The sequence below is a fragment of the Fulvia fulva genome, chromosome 3 (genome assembly GCF_020509005.1).
Source record: "Fulvia fulva chromosome 3, complete sequence".
Classification (NCBI taxonomy): domain Eukaryota; kingdom Fungi; phylum Ascomycota; class Dothideomycetes; order Mycosphaerellales; family Mycosphaerellaceae; genus Fulvia; species Fulvia fulva.
Window position 1 is genome coordinate 1,760,681 of NC_063014.1, and position 16,028 is coordinate 1,776,708.

At 54.0% G+C, this 16,028-nt stretch overlaps 9 protein-coding genes across 9 annotated transcripts; 3 read left to right on the top strand and 6 right to left on the bottom strand.

The window, feature by feature from the left end:
- Window positions 1-207: 207 nt before the first annotated feature.
- Window positions 208-856, top strand: CLAFUR5_08085 (uncharacterized protein; the record flags this gene model as incomplete). The annotated part of the gene is made up of 2 exons (XM_047907233.1): window positions 208-339; window positions 395-856. 2 exons carry the CDS (start codon window positions 208-210, stop codon window positions 854-856), a joined length of 594 nt encoding a protein of 197 aa, XP_047759259.1.
- A 992-nt stretch (window positions 857-1,848) lies between these two features.
- Window positions 1,849-2,955, top strand: CLAFUR5_08086 (uncharacterized protein; the record flags this gene model as incomplete). The annotated part of the gene is made up of 1 exon (XM_047907234.1): window positions 1,849-2,955. The coding sequence occupies one exon, from the start codon at window positions 1,849-1,851 to the stop codon at window positions 2,953-2,955; it is 1,107 nt and encodes a 368-aa protein (XP_047759962.1).
- Window positions 2,956-3,486: 531 nt separating this feature from the next.
- Window positions 3,487-3,966, bottom strand: CLAFUR5_08087 (uncharacterized protein; the record flags this gene model as incomplete). The annotated part of the gene is made up of 1 exon (XM_047907235.1): window positions 3,487-3,966. One exon carries the CDS (start codon window positions 3,964-3,966, stop codon window positions 3,487-3,489), a length of 480 nt encoding a protein of 159 aa, XP_047759963.1.
- A 488-nt stretch (window positions 3,967-4,454) lies between these two features.
- On the bottom strand, window positions 4,455-5,291 carry CLAFUR5_08088 (uncharacterized protein; the record flags this gene model as incomplete). Its single annotated transcript, XM_047907236.1, has 1 exon — window positions 4,455-5,291. One exon carries the CDS (start codon window positions 5,289-5,291, stop codon window positions 4,455-4,457), a length of 837 nt encoding a protein of 278 aa, XP_047759946.1.
- A 237-nt stretch (window positions 5,292-5,528) lies between these two features.
- Window positions 5,529-7,808, bottom strand: CLAFUR5_08089 (U1 snRNP-associated protein; the record flags this gene model as incomplete). Its single annotated transcript, XM_047907237.1, has 1 exon — window positions 5,529-7,808. One exon carries the CDS (start codon window positions 7,806-7,808, stop codon window positions 5,529-5,531), a length of 2,280 nt encoding a protein of 759 aa, XP_047759947.1.
- Window positions 7,809-8,001: 193 nt separating this feature from the next.
- Window positions 8,002-8,805, top strand: CLAFUR5_08090 (uncharacterized protein; the record flags this gene model as incomplete). Its single annotated transcript, XM_047907238.1, has 1 exon — window positions 8,002-8,805. The coding sequence occupies one exon, from the start codon at window positions 8,002-8,004 to the stop codon at window positions 8,803-8,805; it is 804 nt and encodes a 267-aa protein (XP_047759449.1).
- Window positions 8,806-9,442: 637 nt separating this feature from the next.
- CLAFUR5_08091 (uncharacterized protein) lies at window positions 9,443-10,273 on the bottom strand (the record flags this gene model as incomplete). Its single annotated transcript, XM_047907239.1, has 1 exon — window positions 9,443-10,273. The coding sequence occupies one exon, from the start codon at window positions 10,271-10,273 to the stop codon at window positions 9,443-9,445; it is 831 nt and encodes a 276-aa protein (XP_047759531.1).
- A 369-nt stretch (window positions 10,274-10,642) lies between these two features.
- CLAFUR5_08092 (uncharacterized protein) lies at window positions 10,643-11,650 on the bottom strand (the record flags this gene model as incomplete). The annotated part of the gene is made up of 2 exons (XM_047907240.1): window positions 10,643-11,411; window positions 11,490-11,650. The coding sequence occupies 2 exons, from the start codon at window positions 11,648-11,650 to the stop codon at window positions 10,643-10,645; spliced, it is 930 nt and encodes a 309-aa protein (XP_047759451.1).
- A 197-nt stretch (window positions 11,651-11,847) lies between these two features.
- On the bottom strand, window positions 11,848-13,516 carry CLAFUR5_08093 (Choline transport protein; the record flags this gene model as incomplete). Its single annotated transcript, XM_047907241.1, has 2 exons — window positions 11,848-13,400; window positions 13,447-13,516. The coding sequence occupies 2 exons, from the start codon at window positions 13,514-13,516 to the stop codon at window positions 11,848-11,850; spliced, it is 1,623 nt and encodes a 540-aa protein (XP_047759450.1).
- Window positions 13,517-16,028: the final 2,512 nt, after the last annotated feature.

A 16,028-nucleotide genomic window follows, 5' to 3' on the forward strand; every position in this document is an offset into this window, starting at 1 on the left:
TCTAACTTCTGGGCGATATGGAGAGAGAACAGATGCTCTTTCGAGCCAGCCACGCAGATGCTGATGCTCATCACGCCTATTCCTCGATGACTAGGTCGCACATTGCTTTCTTTAGTGTAGCGAAATCCTGAGGAAAGAGATACAATTTCAGTGGGCTCACGACCAGCTGTCGACTCGGAAGCACAGTACGAGGAAGGCAGCACAAACATGGCATTTCCAGTCAGAACTGTCACTATCCTCACGTTACTGTTGGCAGTCCTTCTAGCTCCTCAGCTGGCAAGCGAATCACGAAGCCATTCATCGGTCTTCAGTCCGAGGCCAGAGTTCTGCCGTGAAAAGGTAGGTCGTGCAAGTAATCGTGAATGCCTGCAGCCGAGACTCTGACTGTGCATAGGTACTTGACTTCGACCTGATCCTGAACATTCCCGTCAGCCGGCGCGGCAATCTGGAAGCTCTCCGAGTAGACCGCGACGGGCACTGGATGGGAGCCATCAATGCCGAGCCTGGAGATACAGTTCAGCTCCGGGGCCCAAACGGTATCCGCAATGCCACAGTCACAGCCAACACGCCTCAGAAGTTCGTCTATCGTGAGAGTCTCGGGCTACTTCAAACGATCGAGCATACACTGAGCTACGACTTATTCACCGCACATGCTGGTCAGCAGACACTTGTCAAGTACAAGCAAGAATGGAAGGGCAACCTCTTGCTAATCTTGCTGCGCCAAGTTCCCAGTGCAAGGAACTTTGTTGGAGAATTACCAGCTCAGAGACCTGGTGGTGTTGATGGTTTGAAGGATGCGGTACTTAAAGCTCACGAAGAAGAAAGGAAGAAATCGGCGCGGAAAGGATATACTTAATTGTCTAGTGTGCTCACTGATATTAAAGCCTTTTCGAGCGCCGAAACGCTACCCTCATTTCCATGTTGGGACAAAAACCAGGGTACTGGCGAGTCGTTCGTCCTGTTCAGTCGGAACCAGGCAAGAGATAGCGTTTCGTCGCTTCAAGAGACGATGTAAATCGAAAGATCTCAGGTATCTGCCGTTTGTGAGCCGTCTTTTGGCAGGAGCCATTCATCATGCTGGTCAGGTCGGGCCTGAGCGCTTGCACCATGAGGTGCACTGATGGTGTTCTTGAGCATACATGTGGATATGTGCCGTGCAAATGCTGCATCTGTACTGCCATGGAGAGTGGGTCCACGAAGTCTTGGTATGCCGTTTCTTGGTAAAGCTTGTCATCGAGCTTTCCTCACTTCACGATTCCATCCTCTCACCTCAAAGTACTCTCCATGATCAAGAATGCTCATGTTCATCACGAGTCTATCTCAGATATATCGTTCCAATGAGAAGGACAACTCATCGATTGATTGCTGAGAAGGCAGTCGTCCGGATCGCGGTTTAATCATCAACATCTTGCTTTCTCGATGGAACACAGGACTGTGATGCTTCTCCGTGAGCTCAAATGGCCTCGTATAGCTGATATCAGCAGCATTCTGAGAGCCAATGATGGAATCTAGCAATCACCAAGGACGGCACGCACATGGACCGGCGTCTCTGACCCGGCTCGAATGGATCAGCGGCGTCTTTCGCTCAACTCTCCCAAAGAACGACCGGAAACATTATATGTCGATATTATACACGACTGAAAGAATGAAGTGAAGTCTTTCTTGCGGTCAGTCAGCCACCACCACATTCGACCGGTCTCGCCAGATCACCGGCCGAGCCAACTGCCGCAAGAATCCTGCACCCTGCCGCGTCTTCCGGAGAAGGTCCCTCGCACCTCAAGCAATCGCCAAGATGCCAACACCCTCCCAAGCAACACCATCGCAGGGCTGTGGTTTCTTGGCAGAGACATGCGCCGGGTCACGAAGAAGTATCTTGTCCTCGCCAATGCTGGAACATTTGCATTTCTCCTCCTTGTCGTCCTGATTCTCAACCTCTTGCCAGGACCGAGGAATCGAACTTTTGGATGGACGACGATAAGGTATCGAACCACCGCGAAGTCTCTGCCAGCGGCTCGAGGACGATGTTCAGGATTGGCGAAATCGTCGAAGCCGGCGCTGGTGGTGGCGAGGGTGGTGGCTGATGGAGATGCTGCCTGGCTGGACGCGTTGTCTGGAAAGTATCACGTCTGCAGCTATGTCGCGGATGCACCAATCGACGAGACATCTTGGGAGGGCCAGCTCCCTGCGAACCGCGGACATGAAGCGATGGCATATTTGACCTGGATCATCGACAACTACGACAATATTTCAGCGGCCGGAGCAGTGTTCGTTCATGGATCGAGGTGGGCATGGCACAATGATGCGCCTGAGTACGACAATGCGGCGCTACTCATAGCTCTCAACGCCACAGCCGCTCTCGAGCCATACGGGTACCACAATCTACGTTGCGACTGGAGTGCAAGTACTTGTTCATCGAAGGAGTCGCCGCCGCAGGGTAGCCTCGAGACCATCTTCAAGGCGAAGCTGCAACCATGGGATGCCCGAGCAGTGTCTGATGCAGCACTTCTCGGGACACTCAGAACACTGTTCGATGACTATGCTATCGCCGGCGCCGCTTCACTTGCACGTTCCGACGCCATCCGATCACAGTGCTGCGCACAGTTCATTGTCTCTCAAGAACGGCTATGGCAGCATACGCAAGCCGAATATACTGCTCTGCGACAATGGCTACTGGACAGCGGCGAGCATGCCGCTCCAGTCGATGATAAGATCGCTGGTCGGATCTTGTCCTACATCTGGCATATACTGTTCATGCAGGATCCTGATCGCACCATCAATCTGGATCGAATCAATGCTCAAGCATGCCCTACGGCGCAAGAGTGCTACTGTCGGCTGTATGGAAGATGCAATCTGGAGACGTGTACGCGGCCTGGAAGATGTCATGGGCAGTATGCTGTGCCGCCTGGGTATCGATTGCCGAAGGGATGGGAGAGTAGTCACCAAGCACTTCTTTGATATCGGTGCTATGGCTGATACGATATTCATATTAAGATTGGGCAATGTTCTGGTCTCGGTAAGACATGCACTCGAATGGCTCGTAATGAAATGTGTTACCGCCCCAGGCGTCGACTGTTCTGGAAATCTGCCAAATGGATACACGCCCATGACCCAAACACACGACGATGCGCCGTACCCTCGACCAAGATGCCAAGGACTTCGCCAGTGAACCACCCCCCAGCGTGTCGAAGCCAAGTATTATGCCTGAGTAATGAGTCGAAGCGCTCCGCGGCAGTCAACTTTGTTCCCAGCCCTTGCTAGGTCATCAACGTATCGCTGCCTGTCTCGCGCAGTCTTTGTACCAGAGACCATGCAACTGGTGCTCTGCAGCGACGTAACCTGGCAAGAAAGTCAGTGTCTATCACAACCCCACAGTCGCCGTAGAACGTACTCATCACTTTACCGGAATGCACACTGCAACCACTTGATCACTGTCGAGCCCTCTTCCGAAACTGAGAGCCCGTGCCCTGTTCACCTGTTCCGGTCGCCTTAGGTACAACGTTCTGTTCTCCTTCTCCAAGCTGGCAACGCGCTGCTTCGCGCTAGCATGCTGATTTTCTGCCGAGGTGGCTTTCTTCCTCCAGTACTCGATGAGGATGTCCTCTGGGCCGGAACAGCAGTCGGAGTCTCGGATTCGACGCCACGCTGCTTGGACTTGTATGGTATGCCTTTCTCTTTCTTGAAGAGCATTGACAAGATCTCCCACTGCTTGCCGAGATCGTGTTCATCAGTTGCTGGCTCGACTGACAGGCCGAAGCCTTCCGAGATGCCGGTAACGTCCTTTGTCATATCTGCCAGTCGAGTCTTCTTGTCGTCTTCATCCTCAGAGTCGGAGAAGTGTGAGTGGCAGTCGCAGTCGCAGGAATCAGAGCAGGGGCCAGAGTCGGAGTATTCTGAGGTAGATGGGGTGATCTGCATCTCCCGACTTGTCGAAGTGTTGGCCAGGTCTGTGGTCGGAGCGTCAGGCATACTGGCTGGGGTGTGCGGTTGAGATGTGCGATGCGAGACAGAACTCAATAGCTGTGCTCAACTGCTGATGAGTCTGAAGATTTCAATGATGAAAGTGGGAGCATTCAAACGACCAAAAAGGAATCAAGAAGGGCAAGAGAGCCAACTCCCGCGTTTGCACTCAAACAGTGTCATGACACGTTTACACCATCACAAACGGTTACATGCAGACGGACCAGGACGCCGGCGTCAATTAGAGGGATAACAGGTCAGAAATGGTCGCTGCACAGCGCGACATGTTTCACTTGGAGAGCTTGATCAGAATACTGGCTACATGTCCGATGCGATAGACACACACCATCTCCACCGCAACGCTGCATCCACGCCACGCGTGCGCTCTTTATGCCCGACACTATCTCATGCATGAACAGAAGTCTCAGAATACAGCAAAGCGCCCATTATCCCACAAAATCCACACCACCATGCCCCTCCCCTATGCCTCCCCTCCCTCACCACATCACGAACCCACTCCACCACCCATGTCGACCCTCATCCTCGATCCTCCCCATCTCCACCGCCAAGACCTTCCTCTTCAACCCCCTCCACTTCTGCGTCAATTTCCGCAGCGGACACGAAGAAGAAGAAGAAGAAGAAGAAGAAGAAGAAGAGGAGGAGCTCGAGCTTTCTTTGCCATAACGTCGCTTCGCCAAGTCAATACCGCACACATCCGGCGGCGTCCAGTTTCTGCGTCGCTCCGCGTTCTTGAAGTCGTGGATATACTCCTCAAAGGTACATCCAGAATCCTGTCGCACGGGGATAGTTGAGGAGGAGGGATAGGGGAAGTAAGAACTGTCGCTTTCTGATGGTGTGCGGAGCAGGAGGCCTTGGTAGTCCGAGTGGTCGTGCCAGGAAATGGGTTGAGGTTGGATTGGGCAGGGAGCAGGGCGCAAGGCTGGTTTGCGTGTGCTTGTGCGTGAGATCGAGGGGGAGGGGCATTGGCTGTCTTCATGGCCCTTGTAGTAGACGGGTTGGACGGGGCCAAAGGCAGGCCGGAGTGATCCTGGGATATCGTACTCCAAAATGGACTCGGCGGTTTCCTGGTCTTGGTACAGGTCTGATATCTCTGGGAGGCTATCTGATGGGATAGCGGAAGGGTGGGTGATGGAGCGTTGATCCCAGAGGTCTTCGTAGTGGGACATGAAATCGTATTGTGGCCCTGAGTGGGAAGAGCTGGTGTCCATGATTTCTCTTGCGCGGGTATAGTCGATTTTGTTGGGGTTAGTCGCGCCTGTAATGTTGGATGTGACTCTGGGTACGGTCTGTCTTGACTGAATATGCGAAGACATCGTGCGATTTAAATCAGAATTCGGTGTTGATGTGGTCCTCAGTGAGGACAGGACATCAGTAAGGTTTTGCGGATTCTTGAAACAGCAGACCAGTGACCAGGCTGTGGTATGATGGCGGAAACATTGGAGGTATCACAGCAGTGCTTGGCATTAGAAATTTTAGCTCGATTGGTATCTCTTGCATTTCCTACTCACTGCTATACACTCCGCCAAGTCTGAATAGCTTGGTAATCCAGCCTACTGCAAACCTCGCGACTCACACTCGCCCCAAAAGACAAGCAGTCTCCACACCTTCTTGACCAGAACCTCAGCCTCGTCCTCAAGTGGGCCCTCCAGCTCCTCCTTGATCGACTGAGCCGAAGCCTTATCGCGAACACCAGCAATGACAGCGTCGACGATGAGGTCTTCTTGCACACCGAGATACTCCACAACCTTCTTCTCCACGAAAGGTCGGATCTGGTTGTTGAGAATGTCGCTGGTGAGGTGCTCGTACTTGATCGGGTGGGCGAAGAGCTTGTCATTGTCGGTGGGAATTTCAGACGCCAGCTGTTGGCGTGCGCTGGCCTTCTCCTCGTCTGTCAAGCCTAAGCCGGAGGTAGGTAGTGTAGACATGTCTTCGAGCGGCTTGAGTTGTAGATCGCGTTTGAGGCCAGAAGCAGCAGCATCTTCCTCGTCCTCCAGCAGACCTTCGACGTCCATTTGCGCACGCTTTGGTGCAGCGGCGGTGGCTGGCTTTGTCTTGCTGGCACCTCCCAAGCTGATCTTGAACGGTGCAGGTCCGGCTTGATCGACCCTCTCGGGCTCTGGTTCGATGCCCATCGAGTCCAAGAAGTCGTCGGCCATACCGCGCGCCTCATTGGTACGTCGTTGTTCGTCAGCCTTCTCGCGCTCTTCAGCTTTGCGGTCTGCGTCATCTTCGCGTCGCTCCCTCTCGCGATCTTGGTCGCGTATTCGCAGCCAAGCCGAGTGATCTCTGTAGTATGGGTGTCGTTGCTTCTCTGCCTCTTCATCGTCGTTCCAGCTGGCAAACTTGGCAAGGATGTCTTCACGAGCCTTTTCAATAGCACGCTTCTCGTCATCCTCACGCTTGCGTTCACGCTCTTGAGCTGCACCGCGTGTTCGCTCACGATTGTGCCAGCGACGAACCTGATCCTGGTATTGCTTCTCGATTTCTGCATCTTTCCTCTCTTGTCGGCGACGCTCAAGTTCTTCGTCGCTCTCATCTGCATCTTCCTCCTCACGGTTCAGTGAGACTGTCATGCCACGTCCGTCAGGTCCGGCACCTGGCACAAAAGCGACACCGTTGACATAGTCGTTGGGTATTTGTGTCCCTCTGAAGCCCTTAGGGCCTGACGGTGCACCGGCGACACCCTGCTGGCCACGAGGGCCAAGTGGGATGCCGTTTGTGGAGTTCGCTGCGCCCGGTGGAGGTGATGCAAGTCGGCTGACACGCGGTGCTGGGCCATTGCGCCGTCGCTCTTCCTGTTCGAGGTCCTCTTCGCGACGTAGGCGTTCGATGTCTCGGCGGTTGGATCTATCACGGAAGGCCTTAATTTCTTCTGCCACCGTCGCTCGCTGCTCGGCTGGGATGTCCGCAAGCTCGTCCTCAGCTCCGGTTTGTTGGATGGTGATGTGCTCGACTGCGCCATTCGCGTCGCCGTTTGTCTCAGCCATAGAGACATCGCCATCCACATCGCCGTGTCCGTTGACACCATTTGTGCCATGTGCAGCTTGATTGATCAAGCCGGCAATCGTTTGCTCGAGATCACTCTTGCAGGACTCCATACGAAATTGCCGAGTGTTCTCGTCTTCCTTCTTCCTTGCCATCCAGGTCTCGATGTACTCTTTGCTAGCATCGTCGATGACCACAAGCCACTTCTGCTTCTTGACCTCGCCCTCCTCGGCCTTCTCCCTCTGCACACTACCGTCCGCGTTGAACAGTGGCAGTTCGAGGTTAGGGTACAGCTCAGCAGCAGCTTCCAGGCTCTCGACATCTTCGTACTCGGCAAAGCCAAACTTGCACTTCCTGTCGTCGGCATCTCGAGCTCGTGTCCAGCGTCTCAGCTTGCCAGCACATCGCAAGATGTTCTCCAGCGCCTCGTCGTGCGGCATGCCTTCACCAAGACCTCCCACGAAGATAGTCCTCGAGACTTCCTCGCGCGTGGGAGGCTGTAGTGCCATCATGCTATCACGGACTGCCTGCCTCTCACGGTCGAGGTTGCGATCTGCGCCCAAGCCGCGTCTGTCTCTTCCACCCAGAGGCTCTGCATTACTGCCACGTCCACCTCGGTCACCCCAATCATTGCCAGACTGCGGACGACCGCCTCCACCTCCACCTCCACCATCCATGCCCAGCCTGATGACAGGTGCGTTGAAGTTGAGACCGGCCGGCATATTAGGTGGTGGTTGGAAGGCTTGCGCTGGTCCTGTCGGTGGTCCGCCCATACCTGGCGCGCCGCCATATGGTTGCTGCTGGCCGCCATATGCGCCTGGAGGTCCGCCGTAGTTGTAGGCCATATTGATGAGTGCAGTGTTGGCCAATACGTTCAGTGGAAAGTGTTTCAAAGTGAGCTTTCTGCAACATCATCGAGGCTGAGTCAGCGGAAACTCACTCCCGATCGCCGCAAAGTCGTCCGTGAGGCTCCGTCAATGTCGAGGTCAATGTCAGGCACGAGACGTCAATCGATCATTCACTTCCACCATCCCCACCATGGAGCTATTCAGAGCGAGTGAGGCACTGCTTCGCTCATCGCAGCCATTGCTGCCATTCCTCGCGCCGGCTGCCTATAGAACATCGACCACCCGAGCAGCAGCGCCAATCGCTCGACACTGCAGAGGACGAACCCAACACCACACATCACGACCCTTCACAACTGCGCAACCCCGGAGACAAGCAGATGGCCCACCCTCAGGCGCCGAGACCGTCAGCGACAACATCTCCTCCTTCCTAGACAGCGCTCTCGATCTCGGCGGCAAATCACCCACATCACGACACTCATCCAGAGATGCACAACAGAACAACCCACCTTCGCAGGGACTAGCCAACGAAAATGCCGCATCCAACCCAGACCGCACCAAATCTTCCTTTGACGACATCCTCGACTCCTTCTCCTCCAGCAGGCCCAGCGCTCCCCCTCAGCGCCGGTCCCCCAATACCCAACTCCCCCACGAAACCATAAGCGCCATGCTGGAGCCCATCAACTACTCCTCCTCCCGCCTCGGCGCCCCTCCCCCGGAAATCGACGAGGGCCCACCACTGAAGTTGGGTCCTACTCTGGGACGCACGGTGGAGGTCAACGCCGCTCGGGGGATGGATGTGGGAAAGGCTTTCCGGAGCTTGGAAACGTTGTGTGGCAGGAATAGCGTGAAGCGAGATTTCCAGATGCAGAGGTTCCATGAAAGGCCGGGGATGAAGAGGAAGAGGCTGAAGAGTGTAAGGTGGAGGAGGCATTTCAAGAAGAATTTCAAGGCGACTGTCGTGCTTGTGCAGAAGATGACGAGGCAGGGGTGGTAAAGATATGGCGAGGAGAGCAGGATCATGCACGGTGATGACGGCCATAAGACCGGAAATGAGGCAAAAGCTGAGAGAGGACATATGTACAATTGCACCTGAACGACTTGGCAGTGTACATTATCGAAGGAGCCGATTAGTACAGGAGAGGGCCATTGTACATTTTCAAGGGCGAAGTCGGGAGAAGAGATCTATCTAGATACCACGAATGCTCCAGCGCCGTCTTCCATCCTCCAAGGCAAATGCCTTGAATGCTCCGCTTTGACATGCCTCCGAATGCCTGTCTCCTCAACCAAGAATTGCCCAGCATGGTAGTGATTCGCGAAACACAGCCTACAGCTCATAATCATCCTGTACTCCATTGCCCGGCAAAACCCATGCTCAATCTCAGACTCGTGCGAAACGTAATGGCCAATATCTTTCCTTCAAGCACAACTTTCATTCGACGAAGCACATGCGACTTCTTCAAGGATCCGGACCATCTGTGCTGCGCCTCCAAGTGAATGATGAAAGATTGGAAAGTGCATTTGCAGGACCGCAGTTCAGACCTTCCTCTTGAGGGCTAGTCTAGATCGCTAGTGGCGGAGCTCATTGTATCTGCACTTTAGATTTAAATGCTGTTGCCTCGACAAGACCCTCTTCACTCCACTTGCGCCGTCGCCGCAAAGATCTTCAGAACAGCGTCGGCATCACCTCTCTCAAACACACCCGGCTCCCTCGCCAAGATAACATCAACAAGCTCTCGTAACTGCTCCACAACACCATTCACCACCACCTCCACTTCAGGGCTCCGTTCATTCAGAGAGACCCAATTGAACGTGCCCATCGACACGAAGCATGCCCTCTCCTCACGCTGCTTGGCGTTAAGATCAATGTCGAACTCAGCGTATCCAGCACCGTGACCAAGCGGCGCCATAATCTCCAGCTTCCTGAGAGAGTGGATGAAGGCCAGAGGTGCTCTGTTCCAGAAGAGCTGCGTCACACGTTGCAGGCTCATGGGCCCTGGGGGTGGCCAGAATTGGTCGCGATGGATTAGGAAGAGTCTTTCTCTGAAGAAGAGGGAGCTCGCTGCTCGCCGGATGAGCTTCGAGACAAAGGTGATGGGTGGTGCTACGCTGAAGTGGTTGAAGTCCAGTGGGGCTTTGTAGATCTCGTAGATATGAAGTCGCAGCTCAGGTGGTAGGTCAAGGAATCTGTTGAAGATGGCTACTTCATCTGCTGCCTGCAGAATTTCCTTGAATTTGTCAAAGGTCCCATCATGGCCACTGGGAACAATCAGTTGGCGTTGTTTGCAGAATCGTCGTAGCTCGTCCAGGGTACATTGATCGTAGTCCAGGAAACCACGTTCGACACGAGATTCTTCAGTACCATGAGCGGCCAACTTCCAGTAATCTCTTCCTGGAAACTGCGCAATTGGGTACCATTCCTGATCAGGACTATCGGCTTTGAATTCTCGTCGATAGTGTACCATGTTTGCAAATTGGTGAAGAGGTTCAGTTGTCGAGCAGCTAGCGAAGATTGTGGAGGTCTTTGTACCAGGAAGAAGGGCCAAAGGTCCGTCGAAGGATCCAGGCTGCAATGCCTTGGCGCCTGATACTAGCGCGTCGCGTCGCCCTGGGACAATCGCCAGCATCGCGCGAGGAAGTACAGGGACTCGCTTGCAGGCACTGTCGAGATGGCGAGTATGTAGGGCACCAGAGGTCCAGACATGTTTCCGCAGAAGCGGTCGTGAAGGGTCAGTCCATCTTCCTTCCAAGCCGACTTCGAATTTGTTCCTCTCGCGGCATCATCTCGAGAAGCCTCCTCTTCAAGCCATAGCCCAATGCCTCACATAACCCCTCTAATCCCTCTTCCCGGGTCCATACCCATACCCATTCGTCCCACTCCCCATAGCCAACCCATACCCCCCCAGTCCGCCTCTCTCCATCCCACTCAATCGATCCTTCCCATGACTCTTCAACCGCCGCGGCAGCTCCACACCCCTAAAGTATGCCACACAAATCGCCGCACTCGCCAGCGCAGAGATCAAACAGTACACGAACGTGCTAAACGTCAAATGCCCTCCAATCCCCGTCCACCCACTGGGCAGCGCGGTATTGGGATACCACCGCACGCTGAAGCGTAATGGGAGGGGATCGCCGATTACGATCCGGGAGGGAGGATCGCGGGATATCGAATATGCTGTTGCGGCGGCGATGGTGCCTGGGGAGATGGATTTGGGGACGGCGTGGAGTAATACGTTCATGCTCGTACTGACGTGCAAATGGCTCAATTGCAGCGTGCCCGTGAGCGCAATTATCAACGGCGTGTAGATCTCTGACAGACTCCCCTGTCCATCTGTCGTGTCTTTCGTGCCTTGCTCATACTCCTCCTTCAGCACCGCTGGCGGTAGGGGCTTTGTTGGGATCCGACATGTGAGCGGGGCATCGTTGTGAACGTAGAACTCGAGGAGGTGGAAGAAGGGGTCGTCGATGAAGTCGATGGTGCAGTTTATGTCGCGCTCAATGCCGAAGTAGAGCTCGAGGGGGCGGCCGGTTTCGTTGCAGGTGAAGGCGGGGATGTAGGAGAGTTGGTTCGTGATCGGGTCGGTTATGTGTTCGCCAGTGTCTCTATGCGAGCAATACCGTTAGTCCGGGCACCATTCTCCCTTGCATGAGGCCTTATTCACGTGGTCATCAAGATCTTACATTGTTCGATTGAGACAGCTCACTGGAATGGGCTGGCCGACATTGTAGCCAGGTGTTTCTGCTTTGGCGTTGCTGAGGACTTCTTGTTGTGCTGATGCGGCGAGGGCTGTGTAGAATGCGACGAAGAGACGTATGAACAGGGAAACGCGCGAGGACGACATTTTTGCGGACGGGAGTGTAGATGTACAGAATATGGGTATGCAAGGGCAGAGTTGTGCAATTGTGCTTTGCCTATTGATGGAACCCTGGGAAGCGCCCAGCGCCGGATGCGATCCGAGAGCTCAGGGGCTCTGACCATGATGGCGGATTGCACGTGTTCTTTGTTTCGATATATGTGTCTTGATGTTTGCGTTGCTATCTAGTGTACTGAGATTGTAGATCCAGCTCTCATGATGCTCGCGACCTCATCGTCGATCAGAGGTCCTTGATACTGCTTCTTACCACCTATGAAGTACCATATGGCGCTCAAGATCATGACTCCTCCAGTCACGACTACCGAGTAGTTCATCGTTGATGCCGACACAGGTGTCGCGGGTGGCCAGACCGACCAGAAGATCACGAACACCATGTACACGCACGCATAGACGTTGTTGATAATGCCAAGAATGCCAGGAAGATGCCACGGTCCCCACACAAGACGGGCTTGCACAACTTCGACGCCGTCGACGTCTTGTGTGACTTCCTCAGCAGCACCGGTCTTGACCTCCTTCGCGTTGGCGTCTGAAGGTGAAGTATCAAGTTCTGTACCACGCGGAAGCACATTGCCTTTGATGCGATGGTAAAGAAGAAATCCGGCCGGCAGGAGGTACGATCCGTAGAAGCCAGTAATGGTCAACGAGATGACATCGTTGAATGCGGTATAAGATCCAATGTAGATCAGCGATAGCAGCGCTGCGATGCCCGCCACGACCAAGACAGCATTGACCGGTACTTTCGACCTCGAGCTGACACGGCCGAGGAAGTTCGAGAAGGGCAATCCTCGATCTCGTGCAAAGGACCAAGTCATCCGTGAAGCTGTGGTTGTGATCCCAGTGGCGCAAGCCCATGTCAATGCGAGCACAACTGCTGCCATGACCGTCGCTCCAGCGACGTTCCGGACGCTATCGTAGAATACCTGGATGAATGGGTATCCTATCTTCGTCTCGAGCACGGTCTGAACGTCCCCAGGACAGTACAGAACAGTGACCATCATGGCAAAGCCGATCGAGCCATTGATGAGCATAGCTCCGAGGATAGCTCGAGGGATGTTCACAGCTGCATTGGAAACCTCCTCCGCAAGATGGACACTAGCATCAGCCCCAACGAACGTTGCAACGTTCCCCAGAAACCCAACACAATACGACAATCCCTGCGTGGGCCATCCACCACCATTATTAATTGCCAACCATACGCTCTCTGCAGATCCGAGACTCGGCGTCATGATCAGCAGCGTAACCAAAATCGCCACAAACCCAGCCAGATGGAACACCAGAATGAAGACCTCGAATCTAGGCAACCACGCCGGAATCACCACGTTGATGAAGATGCACCCGAGAATGACCGCCCACGTCAACAACGTCCCCTGATACATCTTATTCTCATACTCGGGATAATCCAACACCAAAATGCCCTGCACAATCAATTCGGCAAACAGAGTCTCCGTCGCCACAGTCGCAACCCACGCCAACGTCGTGAGCCAGCCCACGATATAACTCGAAATGCGTTTGTACTTCGGCGGCGCCATCATGTACACCCAGTAGTACTGCCCTCCAGCAATGGGGGCCATGGAAGCCAGCTCCGAGATGACTGTGTAGACAGACATGGTCGAGAACCAGGTGATAATGTAACCGTACACTGCGCCGGCTGGTCCGCCATTCTCAAGGGCTTGGGAGAAGAGCGCGAGGACTGTTTCCCAGGTGATGAGCTCGCAAACTGCGAAACCGAAGAGGGAGATGAAGGAGAAGCGGCGCTTTAGGACGGGCTTCTTTCCTTAGTAAGGCCAGGGTGGCATCGTCGGCGGTCTTGCTGGGGGTTTCTGGGTCGGACATGGTGGAGTTGGTGGCTTGAATTGGTATGGTGGGATGGTAGTGGTAGTATTTGTTTGTGGTTTCAAGGTGTCGTTGGAGCTTATCATCGAAGGTCTTTGAGGAGTTGGCCGAAGACTTCTGGGTTGTACTCCATGAGGCTTCTGACAAAGATTGACGATGGTGCTCTTGCTGGCAGAGAAGAGGAACAGAAGGGAGAAAGAGGAACAAAAAGTGCAGAAGTGCAGAACGCAGGGCAGTGGGTAGGACGGCTAGCGTTGTGTCAATTGAGTTTCGATGTCGATCATTGGGTCACGGTGTGACAACGGCCAGCAGAAGGAGCTGTTGCTGTGTCTTCTTCTTCCTTGTGGCATCTGCGATGGTCCGTACTGAAAGTCGACAATGCTATACAACGAGGCTTACTTATGCAAGCTGTCGGAATACTGTACTGCAATCAGCATTGTGAATCAGTGAAGGGTGTGGTCATCGAAAGCGATGTCACCGTGTTTCTAGCGTGGGAACATGCGGAGTCGTTCGGCGGGCGCTGTCGCGTGACGGCCTGGCCACGTTGTGACGTTGGTGGAGCTTGCTCATCTTCCATGTTGTTCGCGAGAAGACTTCAGATGCGTGGCGGACCTTAAGTCTTTGCCTGCTTGATGGCCAAGCATACCAAGATGTCGCTTCAATGAAGGCTTGGAGTGCTTGACATGAGAAGCTTTTCGCCGAGATTGCACCGGCAGGTGTGAAAGCGGAGGCGAGCAGACTTCACCTTCTTCTGCCGAACATGAACTTCGACCTCCGACAGTACTGACAATCATCAAGAGCAGACCAATGCAATCGTACAACATGACCGACCCTTGGATCTGTTAGCTACGGCTTGAAGCTTGCCTCAGCTCAGCACACTGTCGCTATGCACCACCCTCGAGCCTCGAAGACCATAACGCTGCCACACGCAGAGAAGACGTGGACAGCAGCATCGGACTACAAGTCGATCAAAACAGAAAAAGGAGGAAATCGTGCATTGTTCGATACAGCACAAGGCCGACCTGCACGCCTGACGCATCGTTGGACTGCCCTTGAGACACCGGACATGGATTCAGTTACGCATGGAATCATACCATCCACTACAAGGCTGCAAGTCGAGATCCAGTCACTGTTCATGAGGCCGTCAGGAATCGACTCGAGACCACCGCCAACAATTACTGGCCTACGGTACATGAGCCCTCCACATTCACGTTGCAGCAATCACGTGGCGGGTGCACCTCGGCCCAATTAATTGAAGGTACATGTATTACAACGCGAACTTGGACTTCATCGAAAGCCGATGGGCGTTTGGTCAATTCCAACGCTCCTCACAAAAGCTCCCTCGCAGAAAGCTAAACTAGTCTGACTTCGACGCCCACGTAATGCTCGATTCCTCTGTGACGCGCATGTAGTGGTCGATTCGGTCTCAGTCAAAGTTTACTGTTCCTCACTGAGTTTCTTTTTTTGCCATGTCATGCGCAAGTTCGAACCACCAAAGCATCCAACTTTTTGCACTTTTCCACTAACGTAGTGTCTGCAGACGAGATTATCTCCAACATACTACAGTGTTCCCTATACGTAGCTATGGAATCATGCCATGGCACTGAAATCTGATACTCGGGTTCAAAGGCCCACCGCCGACCAGCTGCTATGTGTGTTCTCTGCGTACATCCGTCTGCCAGGATATGCTCGAAGATGTTTGCATAGACTTCACCGTTGCCACGTTCGTAAGTTCAACCTTTTTGTTTGGAGAGTGTCGCCATTGCTGGTTTCAGAACTAGTCCTCGGTGGGCTCTCTGGCAGGAACTATGTGGAGTGTGATACAACATTGCAAGCGGCATCCTTCGTGTATCGAAGCAATGCACCTGATAGGGTCCTAGCGGGCATGGAGTGCAAAGAGTCTTTCCACATGCGATCTCAATGAACTGGTCAAGGCTTGCGAGTCACGACGACGTCGATGATGACCGGACATCGAGGGAACGTCCCTCAGCATAGGGCTTGTGTCCCACGTGAGAGCAACGTAGATAGGGTGGAATGGAAGCGTAGCAGCATCGGGAGGACTTCACCATGTGCTCACTCGGGCACAGCACGTGCTCGTGATGACAGTCACTCTCCTCTCACTCGTGTGAGGCTCGCTTCAGGTGCAGCACGGGTTGGGACACGAGGAGGCACTAACGACACAGGTTTCTGATTGCTGTACATCTTCGAGCCACAGCTCACCTACCGTCGACACCTACAGCCTCACTGTTCCACCGCTCGACGATGACACCCAATGAAGGCCATCTCACTTGCTACAAGCACGACCTGGAGCTGTGACGGGCCTCGCCAGAATGTCCCTTACATGGCTAGCGCTTTTCTCCTCTGGTCCTGTCGATGAGCATACCACCACACCTCTCGACGCACTACACTCTCAAGACGGAGTCCACTTGAGCAGGAGATGGGCCGCTGCCAGAAGCTGGGGGGACGAAGCTTCAGAGATCTGCCAGACTTGGCTCGCACACTCCGCAAGCAC